This window comes from Strongylocentrotus purpuratus, unplaced genomic scaffold, assembly GCF_000002235.5.
Source record: "Strongylocentrotus purpuratus isolate Spur 01 unplaced genomic scaffold, Spur_5.0 spur5_scaffold_5, whole genome shotgun sequence".
NCBI lineage: Eukaryota > Metazoa > Echinodermata > Echinoidea > Camarodonta > Strongylocentrotidae > Strongylocentrotus > Strongylocentrotus purpuratus.
The window spans coordinates 20,311,731-20,334,644 of record NW_022145611.1 but is presented as its reverse complement, the minus strand read 5'-3'; the positions used below and the strand labels follow the sequence as shown (position 1 = coordinate 20,334,644).

Sequence of the window (22,914 nt, the reverse complement as noted above, 5' to 3'; positions counted from 1 at the left end):
AAACGCAAGTGGGATTTTAATAGTTGAGTGATTTGCAACTGACTCTGGTTTGTAATCAATAGCAATTCAGTTTTCGTATTCACTTTGTATGTACATGAATTATATGAATTCGTACAGCCGATTATGATAGAAAAGATGAGGGGACTTACATGTATGAAATGTTTTAATGTTTACATTATGTCAAGGGATTAAGCATATTTCATACGTGGTACAGATACTGTGCTGCCTTTTATGACATGTTTGATTCGTGTTCTGTGGTGTGTGTTTTTTCTTCAGGCTTGTGTTTGTTTGTGAATTCTGTTTACTTCTGTATACCTGTGATATAGGAATAGGAAGATGAATATTTGTAGTTGCAGTGTGTCTTGTTGCCAATTGTTATTTCATCTCAGAATGGATATTTTTGTTGCTCGCTTAAAGTGCATGAATAATAAGCCAGTTCACGGTTGCAGTCTGAGCATGAGCAGATAAAGGTCAATGCAGAACAAATTTTGAAATACACGGAGACAAAATATTGGATACGTGCTCTTGAAAGTTAAGTAATCATTATTCATTAATGCACTCCATAATGCACAGGTGGAAGTATTCTTTGTAAAAGGGGAAACAAAGGCTATTTTATAGCACCTCCATCGCTGTAGGAGTGATTATTGCAAAATGTACAAAGTGGGACCTCTTTATGTTTTGAAGATCTGTGGATATTCGGGGTCATTGCAGTAAGGTGCTAACCGTGAACTGGTCTATTTTGGGGATGTAATATAACTAGTATGTCTCATCCGAAGTACTATATTTGTTTATTGGCCAATTAAATAAATCTATCATATCGATTAATTCCAACATGTGCACATGTTAAAGTGATTCAGTTAGTATATGCTTTCAATAATTTTTTTAATTTTTTTTAAATTTTTAATTGGCATGAACAATTATTAATTTTAATCTTTATGTCTTGAAAATTCTCCATCAGCATCATCATCACCATCATCATAATATGGCAATTTTGCTATTTATTTATTTATTTTAGTTGAAATGTTATTGTCCATAAAACCCCATTAGTTGTTATCCTTGTATAAAACATCTCAATGTGATCTGCATGATGCTTTACATTGGATTTACAAGTGATGGTGAACATTGGAAATACTTTCCATTTATACTAATTCTCCATATATGTTATCAACCAGGAGGAAGAAAAGCGGAAAGAAGATTTGAAAGTAAGAGCAAGAAAGTTGATAGCAGAAGCTCGCGGAAGCATCAATAAACCCCAGATTGAAGGTATCGATGAGATGGCACAAGCCGTCAAAGAACAGGCCACGATAGGTAAGCTCTTTCTTTTCATCAAACTCCTCTTGATTGCTGAATGGCTCATGAACTAAATCTTTATTATGCATTTATAATTCAACATATTTTTCTGATATAATTTACTTCGAAAGTGTATAATTTCTGTAAGGTGTGGTTGAATTTTCACAGTGTAAATCACATTTACTCTTTAACCAATCCTTAATCTTTTTATATTCTGATATGATTTACTTTGAAAGTGTATCATTTTTGTAAGGAATGATATAACTTCTTCAGTTTATATCACATTTACTTTTGATCGTTTGACAGTTCTTCGATATTAACCAAACTCTTTGCTTTCATTAACTTGTATGATTTCCTTCTGTTCTTGATTGTGAATTAGTACATTAATATTAAATACATTTATAATATATCAATGTACTTCTGTTCTATATTGCTTCATAGACATATGGTATTATCACCCAAAAAGAAATGTACTTTCAGCATACAGATTGGGCATTATAGCAGTACTTAATAGCGCAAGAAACCAAGAAAACATAAACAATACTTATTTTTATGTTTTGTTATAGTCTTGAAAACATAATTAAACTAATTATTTTCTGCATGGATATTAATGAGAATTTAAAACGTGGGAGAACACCTGTTTCTCTGGTTAAAGGAAACCATTGACCATTATCAACAAAGAAATAAAGAAGGAAATGAAACAAAAATGAAGAGGAGGGAGGATTAGAAACAGGAAAAAGAAGACTAAAGCACTTTTTAGATTTACTATCCAGAAGGATGACACATGTAATCTTTCTCTATTATGCAGAAGTGAACATTTGAAGCCTGGCTTTGTTAAGTGTGTGGGAGGTGTATTTAATGCACAGGATGAAAAATTGTCGTTATCGTATTGTGCATGAAATGTAACTGGAGAGTTCAATAAATTGAATTCTTCTTTTCATATTTGTTGTTACTTGTTTGCAAAAGGGTGAATTACTGAAGGCATTTAGCAATGCAAAATTAGTCTATTAAAAATGTTATAGATAGGAAGATACCCAAGAAAATTAGAGTGAAATGTGGAATTTATAGATGGTCATGGTCCATGACTCATGGAATATTGGTTTTTCACATGTCACATGAAAAACAAAAGATTTATTTTGAGACAAATCAAATAATAATTTAAAAAAATCATTTTCACCAAATTCATGGCCTTGACCAACATTTCTTTTGCTTTCATTGTACTCTTTGAAAGAGTTATAACATTTATTGGAACATTAAAACTTCATATTAGGATAATGAAATTGTCACCATGGTGAGAATACTAGCATAATTCTCATTCCAAAAGCACCCTGTATTAAAGAACATGGATAAATGTGAAGACTATGTAGAGGATTTTCTGAATGAGCTGAATTGCTACGAGTGTAGGGCCTCCCCTGGAGATTTCAATTGCCTGGAGTGTGCTGCAAAAGTAGTTGTAACTGCTACATTTGAATAGGACAGCTTCACATAACCAGTATTAGCCTCTCTAAATCGTACAAATCTTATCAGATTTACGGGGGAGAATGGAGCGACTCTCTTTGATGAGAGAGGCGCATTGTTCGATTCCCAGCTATTCCGACATTCCAACGGGAACGCTAGGTACCCCCTCCATTCAGAAAATGGGACTGAAACTTTCCGTGGAAGGGGGAAGAAGAGCGGGATGAAAAGAACGAAGTGATAGAACAGAGACACTACAGTGTCATCCAGCACTTTCAGATGATGCATTTTTTTTCCTTCTTCTTCTTTCATTCTTTCTTTTGGGGGGACTTGTACTAGCTACTTATAGGGCTTTCGCTTGACAAAAGAGCGCGGAAAGGTGCACCAAGTTGTGGGTATGAATGGAGTGAGAGATTAGCTGGACTAGTGACTTGAGAAGCTCTGTAGTGATGTTTGGTTCTATACCAGATTACCAGGCCCTCCATTTAAAGAAATGTTTCATGTACCCTTGGGATGTAGGGCTAGGTGTCGTGAGAAATGTACACTGGGTTGCCAAATTGTTCCGATCATTCTTTATATTAAAAGTTGGAGCTTGTTGTCCTGTGTTCTTTTTCATCTTCTTTTTTAAAATAAAAAATAAAGAAGATATCGATCTTGAATGAAGAATAAAGAGATGAGATCCTTGTGGCATAGTTTCTGTTTTGAGAAAAATATAGCTACGTTAAAGTTATGAAATAATGATAAAAGAGTAGGTAAAAAGTAAAACAATAAATGAGTAAAGTATTTTGTTTAGGTGTTGTTTTGTTTAATTTATGTATAAATAGGATTTGCCTGTTATTTTGGAAAGGCAGAAATGAGCACAACTTTTGATGTAATCAAATAAAAATTGAGTCAGATAAAAAAAAATAGACACGAATGTAATTAAATATAAACTTTTATTTTTACTATGGAATGTAGATATTCTCAAGTATCCAAGGTATCTATAAGGTTTTTTTTTTTTCAATTAAAAGATAATTTATAATAGACTTTGACACAGGCCTTATAAAACCCATTAGCCAGTTCATCTGGACACAATGCTTGACCTTGCTATTCCTACTTCTTTTCTCAAATGCTAGAAATAGCATCAAGGACAGTGTTTTTATCATCTATCTAGTTTATGACTTTCATCAATTCTGAAAATATTGTGATTTATGGAGAGCGATTCACAGTCATCATTAGCACCATGTTGTTAACTCAAACCACAACTATTGGAGTACAATGAGATTGAGTTTTAATGTGTTTTTTACCGTCATTGCTCATGTCATTGCATGTGTTTGCAAACTTGATATAGTACACTTTATAACTATTTCAACGAGTGCAGTCTAGTGTATTTTGAGTTCATAAATAGATAATAGATTTTATTACGTTTGCTCTATTTGATCAATATTATTCATAATTATACATATTTGAATTCATGTTTATTTTTATTTCATCTTTAATATGCCGACACTTAAATAATTGAATAAACTCAAGAATTCATTTTCACTTGATATTTCTAGATGTCTATCTAATCTATTTCTCTCTATCTCATTTTTCCTATGGTAACAAACACATCTTCCATTCAACTTTTGTTTGATGTTTCTGTTATTATTCTCATTATTTTTTTTTCTGTTGTTTTGATGAAATCAACTTAGATTTTCTGTTATCCCTATACATTCCCTGCCTGCCTTAGGTCTTGGTTACAACTTTTATCAATATGGTGGTCAGTGTGGTAAGATATTTATTAACCATGGCATGTGCTCCCATTCTCAGTTTTATTTTGCTTCAGCATTTATCACCCACCATCCTGATCCAGTCATGTCAATATAGTGTATTCACTATAGCCCTTGTGCAAAACCCTGTCACGCTGTAACTCTAATATATCGACAAGGAAAGCTTTAGATTCTAATGAGAGGTTGTGTCAGAATTAGCATTTCAAGAATGAAATGTTGGAAAATGAATTACCCAGTATTGTGCAGTAGCCATCAGCAGGCGTTTATCTAGCAGGCATTTGGTATTGTTGGTTTATATTAATAGAAAATTAAACCTAGTCATAGGCCGACATGTTTTTTTGGTGCAATCATTTCTTAAATGAGGCAGCTCTAAGATATATTCATCCTTTGTTCACATTTCCATTATCTATACATGCATGGTGTGGGGAAAAAAAAAATGTACCATACATTTGTATGCACAACCTAGATGGGGAATCATTATCCAAAGTTACATATTATGGCTCTATGATTCATGGGTATTGTCCATAACATACAATGACACATTTCTTGTCACAATTGAAAACAAGAATTCATTCAATGGGATTTCTTACAGTGTTTTATTTGTTATTTCGTTCATGCCGAAGACAAAACAATATGTTTTTGAAAGATTACATGTATAGTGTAGTTTTAAGACTTTCAATGGGAGGTCAAGAAAATAAAAGCAAACAGGAGAAATTGTCACATGTTGCTGCCTGCAGCCATTTTAATTTGAGAATGAATGCTGTATATATTTTTACCAGACGTCTAACCCACATATGAGCTGCATATAATACATTTATTACCATCACTTCCTTTCCCTCCTTCCCAGACAAAAGAGAGAAAAAAGAAGACAGAAAAACCAAAATAATATTTAAGATTTTTCCATCAATTTCCATCTACTCTATTATGAATGATTCATCTCCTACCCCACCCTCCTCTCTTTTCACTATTTTAACATGTCTCTTTATTTAAATATGACATGGTATTTAAACTGCTAAAAAAAACTGATGCTGAAAACCCTTTGAAGTTGAAGTATAACAAAAAAAAGTCAGTAATCTAATTCTATCCTGATATCGGTGTGTTATGATATACAGAAATCTGATGCACGATGTGCTTGTGTGAAGTTGTTTCATTTTTGTTTTGTTGCAGCAGGTCTTTTCAAAGTCAAATTACCATGTCGTATTTAATAGAGGCTCAAGAGAAAAGCCATGTTAAAGGCAAACAGAAAACAATTTTAATAAACGTGGAGTATTTTCATGGAAACATAGTTATTTTTTTTTTTTTTTAAAGGGAAGCCATTTTAGAGACAAACAAGAAACACCAGAAACACTTTCTCATAAAAAAATGTGTTTAATGTAAAATACCATAGATCTACTAACGATGCCGAGAAATTGTATTAGTTTGTGAGAAAAATATCTACAATAAAAAACCAAAGAATACTCATTACATTTGGGTAACAAATAATCCAATGTTCGTCTCTCTTCTTTGTTCCACAATTTTCTAGGATTTAATTAACTGTGGTTTTCTTCCACAGAATTCATATGTAACAACATTACCCCTGCATGTAATAACCATTAATTATATAAGAAGTGACAGAGGCTTCCCAATATTGAATTGCATGTGTCCATCCATCCACACACATGTAGGACAAATATTGAAGTCCAATTAAACTAATCCATTCCAGTAATTCACATAATCTACTTATCTTTTAAGAAGAAAATCTAATCTCATGAATATTTATTTATATATATCTCATTTAAAATAATTATTGTGATTGTCTAACAATTTAAAAATAATTATGTGAATGGGAGGTAGAAGATTTTTCACCACGTTAGTTAGAATTAACGGTGTTTCTTAATCTTTTCTGTATTACAGTAAATGCACTAAAATGATTGTACATGTATATTTAGTTGTTATTTGCAAGCAGCAACACGGATGCATGAGTTAATTTTTTCACCACTCTCAATTTAAATATTTTGCCTTTCTCTTTATTTTTATCTATGTATCTCTCTATTTCTCTCTCTCTCTCTCTTTCTCTCTCTTCCTTCTTCCCTCTTTTTCTCTGTCTCTCGCTATATCTGGCTCTCTCTGTCATTCTCTTATTCTTGTTCTTCCCCTCTCTGTCTGTCTTTCCCTGTGTCCCTCTCCTTTTTATGTCTCTCTTTATTTCTCTAATATGGTGGTGATAAATGAATCCATTATTCTTTATAATGCCAGTACAGCTTAGCTGCTAGTTTTGTAATATGATTTGTGACCCGACTCACATTTCCCTCCCAATTCTTTGTCTGATTAAGTTCCAGTTTATTGTCAAAGCACATTTAGATCAAGATAAATATGAATTATTTTGTATTACCCTTTAATAAAGAAAGTTATTTTGTAGGAATTTTAGTCTGTTATGTATTTCTTGTCTAGAGATATACATGTATGTTCTTGTTATAAAGATTCTTGTCGTTGTGCTAATTTGATGTTTTTAAAACCGATGAATATCTTTTCTCTGCAGATATTGTGCACACACAAAAACGTACAGTGAAATATGTGTACTAAATTGTATTTCTCTTTCGCATGGATATTGTTGGTCTTGAATTAAACATGACATGCACCAGAAAATCAAAAATCAAAAAACCAAATCCAGTTTTGAGGAGAACAAGAACGTAGCTTATGATTTTGGATGCTGCCGATTCATGCATGAATCCAAAATGATGGAAAATATATGTTTGTTGAGCTGTGATGGAATTTCTGGTATGATTTTTCAATAAAGAAATGATACATCAAGTTTTATACATGGGACTACTTGTATTATGTAGATGTATCATATTTGGTAGGACCATACAAAGATCATTATGGTGGAAGTTATCTATATGTACTCAAAGTAGTTATCGGGTGATCCTGTGCAATGTGTTCTGTTTGACAAATGACATTTTCCATTTATTTTATTCAAAAATGAAAAAATTCTTGACTTGAAATAACAATGAAATAATGATGAAATAATGTTAGTGATGTAACACAAATAACCATTATTCAATGGTCATTCATTTCTTAATGAAATAAACTGGTAAAAAGTCATGTGTTGTATGTGACACATTGCACATATTCACCCTTATAACCTTCTTTGGTTGTTTCTTCTTGGGGATTATGATAGGAAACGGTAGTTTTCATTTAGTTGGCTTTATAGAAGGTGAAATTAATATAACATTATAGGGGGCTTGGAATGATTAACAACATACTGCAATATGAAAATATAAATGTTTAGAAAGAATTCAAGCACATTGTTATCTTTCATTTAAACAAAACAGGTAAAACAAACCATACACAATGAAATAATAAGTTGGCATTTGTCAGGTTTTCTTTTTCCAAATTCCTTAGAATTTTTTTTATGATAATATTTTAACCTTAAGTGGCTCCATTTATGTTACATGTTAAATGTTAGGAGGCATGGGCTAGTTATCAAGTGCTCTAATCCCTGCTTATCTGTACCAGTAGTTGTAATTTTTAAAGGGAACACAAGACATTAAAGAGTACCAATGATTGAAGGTATGAACCTTAATTTCCCTTAGACAGTAGTTAGAGAAATCTGGATAATGATAGAAAAATGAACATTTAAAAGGTGCTCAAATATGGCATTGTGTTTGTCAATTCCCAGTCTGTCCACAAAAGATAATAGAATATAATGAGATTTTAATGGGTATTTATAAAGGTAAGTCTTAGATGATGCCTCATACATTAAAAAAAAATCAAATTAAGGAAGTTAACATGCCCAATATCACATTGGACAATACCTTTGATATCAATATCTGTTGTATTTTTACCTTGTATTCTGTTACAAGTTGGACAAGATTAATATCAATCTCAAATATATTCATGACAAATGTATCTTTGATGAGTCAATGACATATCAAGAGGTTCCCTGTGAAGATCACACCCCATCCTAACACTTCATCAACCAAATACCCATAGAGCAGCCTAGCCTGCCAAAGAAAGCCCATTACACAAGGTTCTTATCACTTCCTAGGTGAGAAGACAGGAGCAGATGGACAGCCTCTAGCCAGCCCTGACCAACCTACGCCGCCGGTCAGCCCCGACGACAATCAACTCGCCAAGGGATTGACCAAGGGCAATATCGCGGTCAAGACGCCGCTCCAATCCTTCACCAATTTGGTCCAGCCCGTACAGAGAAAAGGTTAGCTTGAAAAAAAAGACTTGTATGGGGTGTGGCTGGTGAATGTATGGATGGTTATCTCTGAATTGACTCTCTGTCCAGATGGACTGGTGGTCAGTTGTGGTGCGAGTATGATGGATGACCTTTCTCTTGGTTCATACGAGATCGGAAAACTTCAAAGTGATTGTGGAAATAGTGAAACAATACATGCTGGATGTCTCTGCCAATTTGGGTGGATGAAAATGGACTTTTAATGAGAGATCATCTTTGTTGGGAGTGGATTAAGGAGCTGTTTGAATCATCTTAATCATCATTAACAGTATGATGGCATATAATTTTGTATAGCAAATCTAATCTTAATTATGAATTTCATTAAAAGTATGAATACAAGTTTCCTTGTCAGTAAGAAGCTCTTGAAGAAATAGATATCCAATGAGATAATATTCCCTGTAGCACCAAAGTCAAACCGTAGTGGTACTCCGTTCATTTATCTAATTAAGATTATCATTTTCGAAATGGAGCTATAATTTGCAAATTATTTTCATTGTTTTACACCCTTAAGGTATGCAGAATTATTGGAAACTAAATGTGTAAGTTACTGATGATAATTATTGGATTTATACACTAGTAATTACTATTTCAAAGGATACCAATTATCCCCACCTGCAGCTGAGCTACTATAAGGAACATTCACAGAATTTCTTACCATCTGGTACATAATTACTTCACCTGGGTGAAGAGTGGCAAATGTAGATTAATGCTTGCTATAACGCATGACCACTACTCCTGTACCCCCGTACTTTCAGCCAAGACCCCGGATGACCCATCAGATGAAGCCAGGACACCGGATGGACAGGTCAAAGAAGAGATCAAGGATGCGGAAGAGAAGGATCATGAGGTGGAGAAGAGTAAAGAAGGAACAGAAGACCTAATGGAAGAGGTAGTTAACACCTTTCTTGCATTTCAGTGATGATTTCGCTCTTCCCAGTTCTTATTGTTCCAATTTTTATTCCAGTTTTCTTTCCCTATCTTTTGTCTTTATGAATAAATACTCCTTGTTTTAGCACCCCTAATTATCCAATTTAATCTTAATATTTGTGAACGTTGGATGTTATAAAAGAAACAATTGAGTCATTTGGGTCAGTGTAACAGGCATGTTTCCAGGGACAGATCTGTGTCTTGTTCCATGTCAGTTATGACCTTTAGAATGCATGATCGTTGATGTAGAGGAATATAGCATCTGTTGAGATCTAGAAGGCCATTAAAACTCTATACTTTTTAACACAGCATTAACGCCCTTCTAGCTCTGAGCAAACCGTATGTATGATGTGCAAACTCATCAGTTTAGCTTTTATGTAGAGTTGCATTCCTGTGCAATCAGTCATTGCTCACAGAACTAATTCTTCCTACCCATCACTAAACCTACAGGACCTGCAAGAGACAAGCGAGTACATCCTGGGTGAATACTCAGCTCTGGATCGAGAGCAGAAGCAGATCGACGAGAGGGCAGCGTTCGTGGAGAAAGCCCTCCGACAGGCCATGGAGGAAGGTCAGTGGTCAAGCCTTAACCAAAAAATATTTACATTCCAATCTAAACTCGAGACTTATCAAATGATATTAATTTATCACGTCGCACAATGGCTCCACACCAGTGGAATTGCCACAAAAAGTTTTAATGTGCAACTAATGGGCAGTAAATGTGACAGAATGCCATATTCCTTCATCTTGGGAACCAAAGATAGAAATTAGCGAATTCTCTCCTTTGTGGACCTGATAATGACTGTTTTTATAATGACTCATCCAAAACCAAAGTTTTTGTTACTGTTCATTCTCTCTGGTCAAGGAGAATACCCTCAATATAGCCAAATTTATTCTCCGGCCTCATTTTAGAAGAAGAGTAGGGAAAGAATCCTTTTCATGCATTTTTGAAGAAGGAAAAAAAATAAGCCTGAAAGATTGTTTAGCTTTAATTGCAGGTTTGATGTATTCTGAGTGTGTGCCTTCACACTCTTCAGGTCAACCCTCTTTTCATTGTAAAGCAAGAAGCCATCGGCACCCATCAAACCTCGCTCCTTTTCAAAGAATCACCGAGGGGATAGAGAAAGCCAGTGAAAGGGACCAAGGTTTGCCTCAATAGCCCAAAGAGAGGGGCCTTGTATCCCCCCATTACTGCTACCCTCATTCACTCCAACCCCTCTATGGGGCTAATTACTGCAATCAACTGGGCTAACGTTTCGGCCAGCCTTTCACGTCACAAACTCCCCTCCAATTGCCGCAAAATAGTTAATCCAGCAATTTGTGATGATAAATGCATGATGATTACATACGCTCATAATTGGTACGTGTGTCTGGTAAGCAATAATTCTGCATTCATGTATCTTGTCAAAGTGCACAAATTACTGAAGATTCTAGATGTCAAAAATCTTCTTCTGCTTTAAACCAATACAGCTGGAACATTATGTGAACATTCTGTTGTATTACCTTATGGTAAAAAGGTCTACACTTAAGCTTTAGGTCATTTTCAAACCTCTGGGGTCCACTGTGACTTCTGTACTAAAAAAGTCTTCTCTAGGCCTCAAGGGCCCATGTTAAATGTTTCTTTTGACGCATTTACCTACACATCTATCTTATCAAAAGCTACTGCATTATTCCTACATTTATGTGTGCTTCTGGCTTAATCTTTAAAGAGTAGGGTATACTGCATTCATTATACTAGTGAATTTCTTCTCCTTTTTCAATCTAATTACCTGGTGTCCAGGGAGGTACTAAACTTTACAGCACCATTCCTTAATGTATTTAATTTACAATCAAAATGATACAAATGACAATTTGACATACATTTCAAAGGGAAGGACATGTATTCATGTTTGATGCGCTTTTAACTTTTCCTCACGCATTTTTCAATGTATTTTAGCATTTTTAATGTGTTTAATCCGGAGGAATGTTGGACTTAGTGTTCAATGGAGTTAAAAAACTGGGTTCATGCGAGGTGGCATTATACTTAAAGTGACTCAGTAACATTGCCTCAGATTATGAAACAAAATCCTGGACTTAGCTCATGCTGCAATCATAATTATAAACCTTTAGGTCAGTAGGAATCCCATGAATTTTACAAGCCGACCGCTTGTCTGATTATCAAGATATTTATGATTGGAAATCAAAATTTCATTTTTGGGGTTTTCCTAACGGTTTTTATCACACTACAGTCTATTTGGGAAATGAGTATGGTAAAACCAGTCATTCAAAGATTTGTACTTTTTTGAGGCACTTCATGATCACTTTGAAGCGCAATTTTTTTAGGGCTTCAATATGACACCATATCACAGACACTGATAACACATAGGGCCGTGCATCTCAGATTTAACATTGTTAAGCGATGCCTTTAAGGCTGTTAGTGCAGTGTTTCTTAAGTCAGAATGGACAAATGAACAAAACCTTCACATAATGTCCTATACGGTACTTTTTTATGACCAGCCTATTAACCTGCCATGAAAACAGAAAAGGTTACCTGTTTGAAAAAACATACATGTATGTCACTCACTACAAGGTTTACAAAATTTATGTTTTTATAAAACATTATGTTTGTCATCATTCTAAAATTGCTCATTACTATGTTAAAGGTTTCAGCCTTGAGAAAATAATGTCCATGTAGAAAGGAGAGACTAAAATTAACTGTACATTAACTGTAGATACATGTACATATCCTTCAGGGGGGCAGATACTCTGGCAACATGAAGAGAATGCCATGCAAGGCATTATTATCTTTAAAGTAGGCCATCCAAAAGTTAACTTCAATGGATATTGCTGGTTTTTATGTCATGCCAAATGAGATAGACATACACAATTTCTGGAAATTTACCCCCCCCCAAAAAAAAAGGTTGAGAACATCATTGTGTGACTTTCGTCTCTGTCGCCTTTCTTGCATCTTTCATAGGCCAGTGCACCAATGTTTCAAAACTTTGAAAACAAACTTGAAAATATTGGTATGAAATTTGTTAAACATGCTGCTGCAATCTCCACCTATAAAATTGGCAAACCTCATGCATGCTGTGTCTATGGTTTCTGCAGTGGATCATGAAGCCATTCAAGAAACCATAGGCAGATTGTATCCTGACTTCATCCTATCAATGGACTGCCTTTGATGAAGCTGACAAGTGACATAGAACTTTGATATTGCTAATATACTGTATGAAATACTTATAAAACATCAATGAAAACACTGATATTTGTAAAGTTTGACATAGATTTATTGATATGGCTTTCAGTTGGACTACCATATATTCATTGCGTTTCTTAAGTTTATGTGGGTCTGCAAATAGACTTCTATTTATTGCTCAGTATGGATAACTTATACACAACAGCCCTGATGCCATAATAAAGTATTTGTTAAAGCTTTGCATAGACTTGTAGATATGGCTTTCATTTAAACTACATGTGTTGCCTTTTTTGTGTGTCTTCATTTTGGGTCTGAAAATAGAATTCCATAGTAGCATAATATGGAAAACTTACAAAAATCCTTTTTTTTTATTTTTTATTTTTTTTATAGTTTGTTAAAGCTTGACATAATAATGCAGATTTGAACAAAATGCATTTCCTTTCTTGCCTTCTTCATGGGATTCAAAGGAGACTTCTATAATAGCTCAATATAGGAAAACTTCTAGGTTAACATAATTACTACTCTAATGTTTGTTGAAGCATTGACCAAGAATTTTTATTTGGACTATTTGTGTAACCTTACTTCTCTTTTTGACACACCTGAAAATAGATTTCCAGGATAACAAAAACTTAGAACACCCATTTGAAAACTTTCCATTTATTACTTGTTCTAGAACTATGGATATTGCAATGTACGACTTAATATTGTACATGCTTGTTGTACCAACTGAACCATTATGTACATATTCTTGGATGTCTATCCTTGTGAACGAGTGATAATATTAACTGGCTCATTTAAAAAAAACGTTGTATGAGACTATATTACCAGAATTATTATCATCTACAACCATAGTGACTGTTCTTATGCAATATAGTCACATAAATTATCCTCCTTGAGTGTATTTAACCAGTCAGTATGATTTAAATATGAACACTAATTACTATTACTATCAGTATTTAAGTCATTATTTTCTCTTTCTCGTAGGTACGGATGATGAAGCTGCTCTTATGCAGGAGTGGTTTGAATTGGTTAACAAGAAGAATGCTCTGATCAGGCGCCAAGAACAGCTCAATGTCATGTGAGTTTATTGTGTCCTCACTTCATCATGCTTGTTTATTGGAAATCACAAACAAATAGTTCGTATTAGCTCAAGTATAGTAATTGCAAGATTCATTAGTTTTTTGTTTTTTTTTATTCTTTTTTTTAGCAACTCTGCATTTTACAGCTTATGCTATCCTATGTTTAAGAAAAGAGGTTAAATTCATTTGATGACTGTCCAGTGTCCAACATTTATATCAATGACACATTGTTTGCAAATCCCTTCTCTCTCTCTCTCTCTCTCTCTCTCTCTCTCTCTCTCTCTCTCTCTCTCTCTCTCTCTCTTTCTCTTTCTCTCTTTCTTTCTCTTTCTTTCTCTCTCTCTCTCTCTCTCTCTCTTTCTCTCTCTTTCTCTTTCTCTTTCTCTCTCTCTCTCTGTCTCTCACTCTCACTCTCTTTCTCTCTCTTTCCTTTTTTTTTAGGAGACATACATTTCTATGTAGTTTATTATAAGGGAATTTATCAAAAACACAGACAGGACTACATTGTATTTCCTTGCTAGTGTTAAAAATTACAATATCAAAGATACACATATATCTTAACTTCTTAAGTTCCTGGTTTTGGGGTTTTCAGGGTACATATTGGTCAGAATGCATAATGCCCATGCACATTTCTATAATATCAATTTGAAAAATCTATTATAATACATTTATATGTTATCTTTGGGGTATTTCTAGGATAATAATTTAACATGATTCATTTCTTTCTCTTTTATTCTCTACATGATAGGGAGAAGGAACATGATCTTGAGAGAAGATATGAAATGCTGAATCAAGAGCTCAGAAAGATGATGGAGATAGAAGGTAAGTAAATATAATAATAGTCACAGTTATATGGCGCTTCTTACTATGTTTTTAAGCGCTTCACATTGTAATTATTATTACCCCGGTCATTGGATTAAATTGCTAATCTGCACATGATAGTGGACACGCTCTGCTTCCTGGAGAGTATTCCAGCCAAGTGCCATTTAACAAGCGCACACAAGCCAATCCAACCACATTAACATCCGCATTCTACTGGATACCAATGGGTGGAGACTGGCGAATGTAGATTAATGCCTTCCCATAGGGCGTTTGTGCCGCAGTGGGACTTGAACCGCAAACTAGGTGATCCACAGTCTGGTGACATATCCACTAACCATGACAACTTTACTGTGAAATAATATGATATGATGTCATTGATATTGGAATATATATTTCTAGCATTGTGATGATGATGGTTTCCATACCATGTATTCATGCTACTGTCCATGTAATTACAATGTCATGATGCTTTCTTGTTGGAAGTCAGTTTCATCTTCATGTCATCTTCTTAATCATAGTCATCAACATCATAGGTACATCATCATCATAGGTACATCGTCTTCATTATTTGCAATCATGACGAAATTCCTCAGTTTCGCAATCATCTTCATCTTCATACAATGTAATCATCACTGTCATGGACCTTCTCAGTTATTTACTTTTAATGACACGAGCATCAATATCACTTTTACCGTAATCTCCATCATCAGCATCGTAATTTCTGAGACCATCATCAGCTTCAACTCCATCACAGTGTCATGAACTTCTCAATAACGATACACTAGTTATAAGCATTCCTTCAAGTTACAGTATTTATTTATTGTTCCGAAATTCAGATACATATGTCATTATACAAATCACTTCATCTGCAAAACAAGAAATTAATACTCTCTCTCTCTCTCTTTCTCTCTCCCTCTTGCTGTCTCTCCCCCCCCCCCCCCCCTCTCTCTCTCTCTCTCTCTCTCTCTCTCTCTCTTCTGTCTCTCTCCCCCCCTCTCTCTCTCTCTCCCCTCTCTCTCTCTCTCCTCTCTCTCTCTCTCTCTCTCTCTCTCTCTCTCTCTCTCTCTCTCTCTCTCTCCTCTCCTCTCTCTCTCTCTCCTCTCTCTCTCTCTCTCTCTCTCTCTCTCACTCATGATGGACAGATTGGCAGAAGACAGAGGAGGAGAGACAAAGGGAGGCTTTCCTGCTGGAAGATCTTGTGATCCTTGTCAACAAAAGGGATGAACTGGTGATGGAACTCGATGCGCAGGAACGAGAGTAAGTGGATGCAGTCCAGAATCTCTTTTGCTTGACTTGATAGATTGAATTAGAAGTACCCTTGAGATGTCTTATTATCGCCAGTGCTTGGTTGGGCAATATCATATATACATATGAAGAAATATTGTATATTCAGAAGTATTGTTTGTTTTGAAATTTCTATATTCAGAATATTGTTTATTCTTAATCCTGTTTCCTCAGAAATATTGTTAATTGAGAAATAAATATATATTGAGAATGGTTGGTGTTTGAGTAGGAAGAGTGAAAACTCTTAATCATCACTATAAAAAATGCCTTTTACAACCTACTCAGATGATTAAAGAAAAACAAGATGTCAAATATTTCTTGTGACACACTACATGATTAATCTAAAATTTACATCAACAAAACATGCTGTTTACATGTGAAGTCACGTTTTAGGATTGAAAGAAAGCATGAATTGAATGTTTTCGACATTAATCCTCTTCATTCTTTCATACTATCTTTCTCTACACAGGGCTGAGGAGGAAGCGGAATACTTGGAGAATGCTCTGATGAGAAGACGCAACAAAGGAGGGGCAGGGGTGAGAGACGAGAAGTGTAGTATTCAGTGAGGAAAACAAACGGGTCAATGTGTCAGAGGTCTGTTCACACACGACGTAGTAGTCCGGCACTGCTTAAAGGCATGTTCACACATGATGCAATAAACCATCGCGGCAAAATAAAAACTGCTTTACATGGAAATGAATGGCAAGTGAGGGTGAGAGAAAAAGTATCTGCCTACGATAAAGACCGCTAAGAATACTTGCTTATCAGTTAACACAGTGCCGACTGGAACCGGGTGGTTTCTGTGTTTAGCCGATAAGATGTACGGGAATCCAATTGCCAGCGTGTTAAGATACAGAAATGTGAGGGGCACTGCGATTATGATGTTTTATCTTGCTGCGATGGGTGTTTGAGGCAGTTTACTATGTTGCGTGTGAATGAGGCTCAATCATGGTCGCATCAGCATGGCCTATGGTTTTGGTTAGAAAAGAGAGAGTGATGTGAAATATATGAATGAAGAAAGATGGGCATGTGTATATGTATATGTGCAGAGGAAGAAATTGACTTTCCTCTGTGCGAGGTGGTTCACTATCTTTAGAGGTACTAACAAGCCAGAGAAATATGATGAAATGCATCAAAAGAAGTGCAGAGAGAGAGAGAGAGAGTGGAAGGGAGTGGAAGGGAGTTTAGGGAAACACAAAACCTGGGTGTTGTTCAGATTAAAGACGTGGAAAAGGATGGAAGAATAAAGTACCATTGATAAATGTTTATAACAGTGCTGGTATTAAATCAGTTGATGAATGCCATTTAAAGATAATTTTTGTCAAAAAGCTTTACTTTAAAAGAACCTTTTTTTATTACATTTTTCTTTGAAGAAAAGTGAAACTGTGTATATAATACATTAAATGGTAAAAGATATTGAATTGCCTTGTACTTTTGAAAGATTAATTTCTTACTTTGGTGAAGTACTTTTTGTTTTGATGTTTTGATTAACAAACTGTTTTCTACTTTGTACTTGACATGGAATTTGTACAATGTTCCAAAATACAGCCAAGGAAATTTTTGATTTTAATTCATTAACTCTTTCATAAGTTGTACAATTCATATTATTTTGTGCCTTTTCTGAATAGGATTTGGTTTGATGTTATATATTTATGGTATTAATGTAAAAGTTTTAAGACATGTCATTTGGAGTATTAGTAAATGTGATTCATTTTATACAATGATTTGATTCAATGTCTTACTTCGAGGTCATGTTTTGCCAGCTATTGGCATGTTATAAATACAACATGGTAGTAAAGATAACGCTCATCTACAATTTATTAGGTATGAAATCTCACTATTATCTGACTATTAATGGGACTAAAACAGATCCATTTTGCTCATCACTAAAACCAATATTTTCAAGTAAAACATATTAATCTGAAAATGTTTTACATACATGTGTGTTTCAATATCACCCTAGAATTTTGAATTTAAAGAATGATAAACTTGCCATGTACTCTGAGCTATTTAATATTATTGATAGATATATGCAACATAAGATGTTAAGATGAACTTTAAATTCCATTTTGTGCAGTTGGCTCAGACTTTACGAATAGCCACAGAATTTCTTGGAAGAAAACAAAAAGGATTAGATCTAACCATTATAGGCTTTATGTGCACGGCTTTGGCTTTTAGCAGATTTAACCTTCGTTTCTGTGAAGAAAAATAGCAAAATAATAAAACAAATATTATGTTGGGAAATATATGTATAGATATTAATATTAAATTTGTTTTGCCTGATATTTAAATAAGTGGACATAAATTCATCTTTGATATAGGTGCATATCATATAAAAATAAAAAATTGTATATAATATACTCTATATTTGTTGATGGCAGAAAAATGTTATATAAGCTGACAATTGATGTCAGCACATGTAGTGTGGTGAGAGCAAGAAAGAGAAAGATAGTGAAAGAGAGAGAGAGAGAGAGAGAGAGAGAGAAAGCACATAGATGTTTATGCTTGTACATTTGTTAAATGTAAATTGCTGAAAATGTATTCACCTAAATGTGCAACAATAACAAATGAAAAACTATTTATTTGTAGTTAGAAACTGCTTTAACATAGTGAGCATAGCTGAGGGTTAGATTATGAACAGATGCAACGTAGTAATTGAATAAATGATCAAAGTTTAACACTCCCCATCATTATCTTGATATTGTATATTCTACTCTATGCCAAACTTCATAACCATCTATGACCAAACTTGATGTTTTGAAAGTGTTGGGCAAAATCTAGGCATTTTGGGTTTTTGTTTTTATTCTTGGTAGTTGATATATCGAACATTATATATGATCAAATAATAATTTTACAATAGATAACTTAGTTATCGACTAGAAATGTGGACTAACTGGTATATTGAAAGTAATGCCTGGTACATTATAATTTGTGACAATTCATTTTTTAATTCAAATTCGCTCCAGTTTAGTAATCAGTCTGTCAGTTTGTATGCAGGTTGTCTACCGGTATATGGAATGATTGTAAAATGAACATCTCTTTGATGAGCAAACATTTACATGAAAATATGTCGGTCAATATTTTGTATAGTTCTTGCCATGTGTTATTTAGGCTTATGAGACGATACACTGTATAAATCTAAATTATTGTTATTATAATTTTCCCCCATATTTGTTACAAGGATGAATAGAGAGAGATCACTTTATATTTTTTGAATATCTAGATAAGATGCCAAAAAAAATCTTTTTTTTTCTTCAATATTTGATTTACGATGTGTTTTGATTACATGTAGACTTGATTTGTCCTGCATGTACTTCTAGACTCTTGTTGGTCTGTTTAATTTCATCATTTGTGTAAATTTTCATATAATATATTGACAGGGTTACTGGTGACATATAGTTACAGCTTTTCTTTTTCCATCTAAAAATGTAGATGCTTGAATATTCTCACCCTCTTCAGTAGCAAAGAAACCATCATTATTGTGTGTGTTTTGGGGGACATTTTGTTTCTTTGTCAATGTAAATTTCATTCTGCTGTGTTAAAAAAAATTTAAAGATGAAAGTTAACCAGGGTTAAAAACTTTGACCCGCCCTTCGTGAAGACACAAGTCCAACCAAACTGTGCCTTTTGCCATGATAATGTGTGTGTATGTATCCTTTTTTTGGTGATATAGTAACAGGTGTAATTGGGTTCATACAGGTACAGCAACATTAGAATACATGTTAAGCTATATCAAGTGAGTGTATTTCCTTTTATGGGGGATGACATTCTTACATTAAGCTTCCCAGTGTAGCATCAGTTTTGGTAGAGATTACAAAATGGAAACTCCTTGGCTGTCAAGTTTGTATTATTGCTATAGTATATATATATGTATGACTAATCTAAATAACATTGTTGGGGTGAAAATATGGTCTCTATTACATAAATAGCATATGAAATGTGAATACGTTAAGAAGTCTTTGATGTATGTATTTTGTTTTTGCTCAGAGAAACTAACTTGGAATACTAATGATGATTTATGGAAATCACCTTTCTTTGGTTCCAAAGTGTCAGGAGGGCCTGACAGTTGAGACTAGAAACATTTTTATCAAGGTCTGGGTTATTGTGTTATCAATTCTTTGGGTTCAATAATATATTAACCTCTGGCTATTCTTTTACCTTGTGAATCATGTGTATTTGGGTTTTACAGATATGCATCGGACCTCTGTGCACCAACCTTTAAAGTCACTGTATGACAAATTTGACTTTGTTTTGAGCCGGGCCATCAGAATTGATGCTTAGGCAAAGACATAGAGCTGATTATACCACAACACCAACTTGCATCTCATAGTCCCTCCCCAAACATTGTTACCGTAATTAACGGTGTATTAACCCGTGTTTTTTTTTTTTTTTTTTTTTTTTAAGTTTCGATTTATGCCCCTCCACCTGGCGCTATGCTAGGCAATGTCTCCCAGCTCGGTAATCGGTGTGTTGACTAGCCACTCGGAAACTAGAACAACACTCAAATTTGTTTGTCATCTTGGTTTGAAAGTAATCTTTCTGATAGATCTCAATATGTAGTTTATAATAATAATTCCTCCAATTTTTCTTCTATTACATGGTGTACCACAAGGTTCTATCCTAGGTCATCTACTGTTTTTTAATTTACATTAATGATCTTACAAAAAGAAAAAATCTCGGCAAATTTTTTTTTTTTTTTTTTTTAAAGAGCGAAAAAGAGGGGTGCGGTTAATACACGAGGGCGGTTTATACAACGTTAATTACGGTAATTAGTTTAAATGCAGGGAAACTGAATACTGAAAACTAGGCCGTTCATGATTACAACATAATTAGTTTGGTGTACAAAGGAATAGTAAATGTAAAAGCTTTAAAAAGCTAGTTAGCACTTGTGTTTAGGTAGTTCTTGTCACGTTAAACATGAAATATGTATTGGATAAAAATAAACCGTTTGTCTTTCTGTGCTTATGATTCGGGTAACATCTTCTCGAGGAAAACATTGATATATTTCGAGAAGTCTGTCTGCAAATTTTCACTTATTAAAATCGTCCAAATTTGTTAATTGTCTTTGCATAGGATAACAATTTTATACTCGATGGATGTAATGATGACTTCTTCTTTACTGAACGTTACCTGTAAACCCTTTTGTTTCTTATGTAATATATATGAGTAAAATGTACACATACTTTGCAACATTATTATTCATACGATAATGACTATTTTGCCTTACACTTATGTTTTCATATTCATTTGTTCAGGGGGAAAAGGTAATCAGTTCATCTAGAATGAGTGTTCGAGTCAATAGCAGTACATGAAATACATTTTGTAATATTGGTCTTCTACAGACTGAATTAGATAATTATTGTGCGTATTGATAAGCTATCACTTGCTGTGATATATCATGTTTAGATGATGCAGAGAGAGAGAGAGGGAGTAGCAACTCTCGTTCAAGGCTAGCTCTAAAGTAAGGAGCTCAGTCAGTCGATGCTTTGTGTTGTCACTGATTAAGGTATATATAGTTCTGTACTCCTTGTGTATTATCATTGTATGCAGCACTTAGCATGCAAGCACAGTCCAGTTGCAATAAGGAATAAAAGTGGTTGGAGATATTGCTATCAAAGACGGTTTTTAATGCTCCATTTTCTCTTGTGTTGGTGTCTGTTGCTATGATACAGTTGTGGCGGTTTACATATATTCACTTCACTTTTTTTTTCTTTTTCCCCCTCATATTCGAGATTAGTCTGCTGTGGTTTATACAAATCCCATTTTGTGAGCTTTCCTAATCAATTATGCATGAACAAAGATATTACCGGTAAGAATATTGTTTTATATGTCAGGGAAGATGAGGTTGTGTAATCTGTTTGAGAAACGAGAGAGAGAGAGTAAAGGCCTTTATCATTTTGTTAAGAAACCTTTCAGATATTACCCATCAATATGATATAAAGGTAATAAAGGTTGTCCATTATGAGCTTATTACTTCCCTATCCACAGTTTCTATGGCAACTCTATGACAACTAAAAGAAATGAAAGAATAGAAATATAAGTTAATGTCATCAACGTTCTGTTTGAAAATTAAAAATTAAAAAATAAAGTTGATTACTTTTGGTAAAGATCTGGATGTGATAGTGGGACCGGATAATAAAGAAAGAGGATATATCTATTTTGGACATTGGTGATTTGACAAGATAAATAACGAACAAAATAAAATGATTTGAAGCAAATTGAGAGAAAGCTTGACTTTTTTTATATTTTTATAGAATGCTGAGGAAATATGAAATAAGGAAGACTGAATGAATGGTAAGGAAACTTGAATTGTGTTTGCAAATGCGGCCATGTCGAATGCCACAGGCAAGATTTTGTTAGATGAGTGGAGATAACAAACGGGCGATACAAATCTTGTGCGTTCGACCAATTAATATCCATTTATCTAATTGAACTTGTGATTAAATAGATTGAATTCTTGTTAACCTTGTCGAGGTCTCACTGAAGTTGATCCCTTTTCTTGGGGAGTGATTAACACGCAGGGACCAGGGTTCGCGTCTGGATATCAGTTTCAATTAGATTGATCGTAAGGTTCCGAGGGCAGTACTTTACATCGGCACGGCTTTGAACTTCGGTCAGATGGGGGGCAGGTTATACACATCGCACCCCCTTCTATCCAATCTCGTTCTGATACATCTAAGACTCGCGGCCTTCTGTCACTTATTACTCCTGCAAGAAGGGAACTCACTTCAAAGCCGGCCGACTTGGGGTGGAACACACGCCATACGTGTACTAATCACACTCCGACTAGATCTCTCTCTGTAACGCCACCCCAGATATCGCGTTTGCTAACTTGCCCCCAACCACAATAACGTAAACCTGACACCCTTTCCAATGAGGGAAGAATCATTTCTTTAGCGTGTC

At 34.5% G+C, this 22,914-nt stretch overlaps 1 protein-coding gene and 1 long non-coding RNA gene across 6 annotated transcripts in view; both read left to right on the top strand.

Annotated features, from left to right (window-relative positions):
* The window catches only part of LOC576366 (EH domain-binding protein 1-like protein 1), a 49,744-nt gene extending 31,373 nt beyond the window's left edge, over positions 1 to 18,371 (top strand). For 4 of the 5 annotated variants that reach the window (XM_030998557.1, XM_030998560.1, XM_030998559.1 and 1 more), the window contains 9 exons: positions 1,173 to 1,308; positions 4,457 to 4,495; positions 8,524 to 8,691; positions 9,477 to 9,610; positions 10,099 to 10,219; positions 13,811 to 13,904; positions 14,654 to 14,727; positions 15,870 to 15,984; positions 16,481 to 18,371. In XM_030998557.1, coding sequence (XP_030854417.1) covers positions 1,173 to 1,308; positions 4,457 to 4,495; positions 8,524 to 8,691; positions 9,477 to 9,610; positions 10,099 to 10,219; positions 13,811 to 13,904; positions 14,654 to 14,727; positions 15,870 to 15,984; positions 16,481 to 16,577 — 978 coding nt within the window. In that variant the 3' untranslated portion in view covers positions 16,578 to 18,371. The remainder of the gene's footprint in view (positions 1 to 1,172; positions 1,309 to 4,456; positions 4,496 to 8,523; positions 8,692 to 9,476; positions 9,611 to 10,098; positions 10,220 to 13,810; positions 13,905 to 14,653; positions 14,728 to 15,869; positions 15,985 to 16,480) is intronic. The other variant, XM_030998558.1, reaches the window with a different exon arrangement.
* A 3,328-nt stretch (positions 18,372 to 21,699) lies between these two features.
* Positions 21,700 to 22,566, top strand: LOC115929504. The gene is made up of 2 exons (XR_004066514.1): positions 21,700 to 21,820; positions 22,266 to 22,566. It is a non-coding gene; the product is annotated as an uncharacterized LOC115929504 (long non-coding RNA).
* Positions 22,567 to 22,914: the final 348 nt, after the last annotated feature.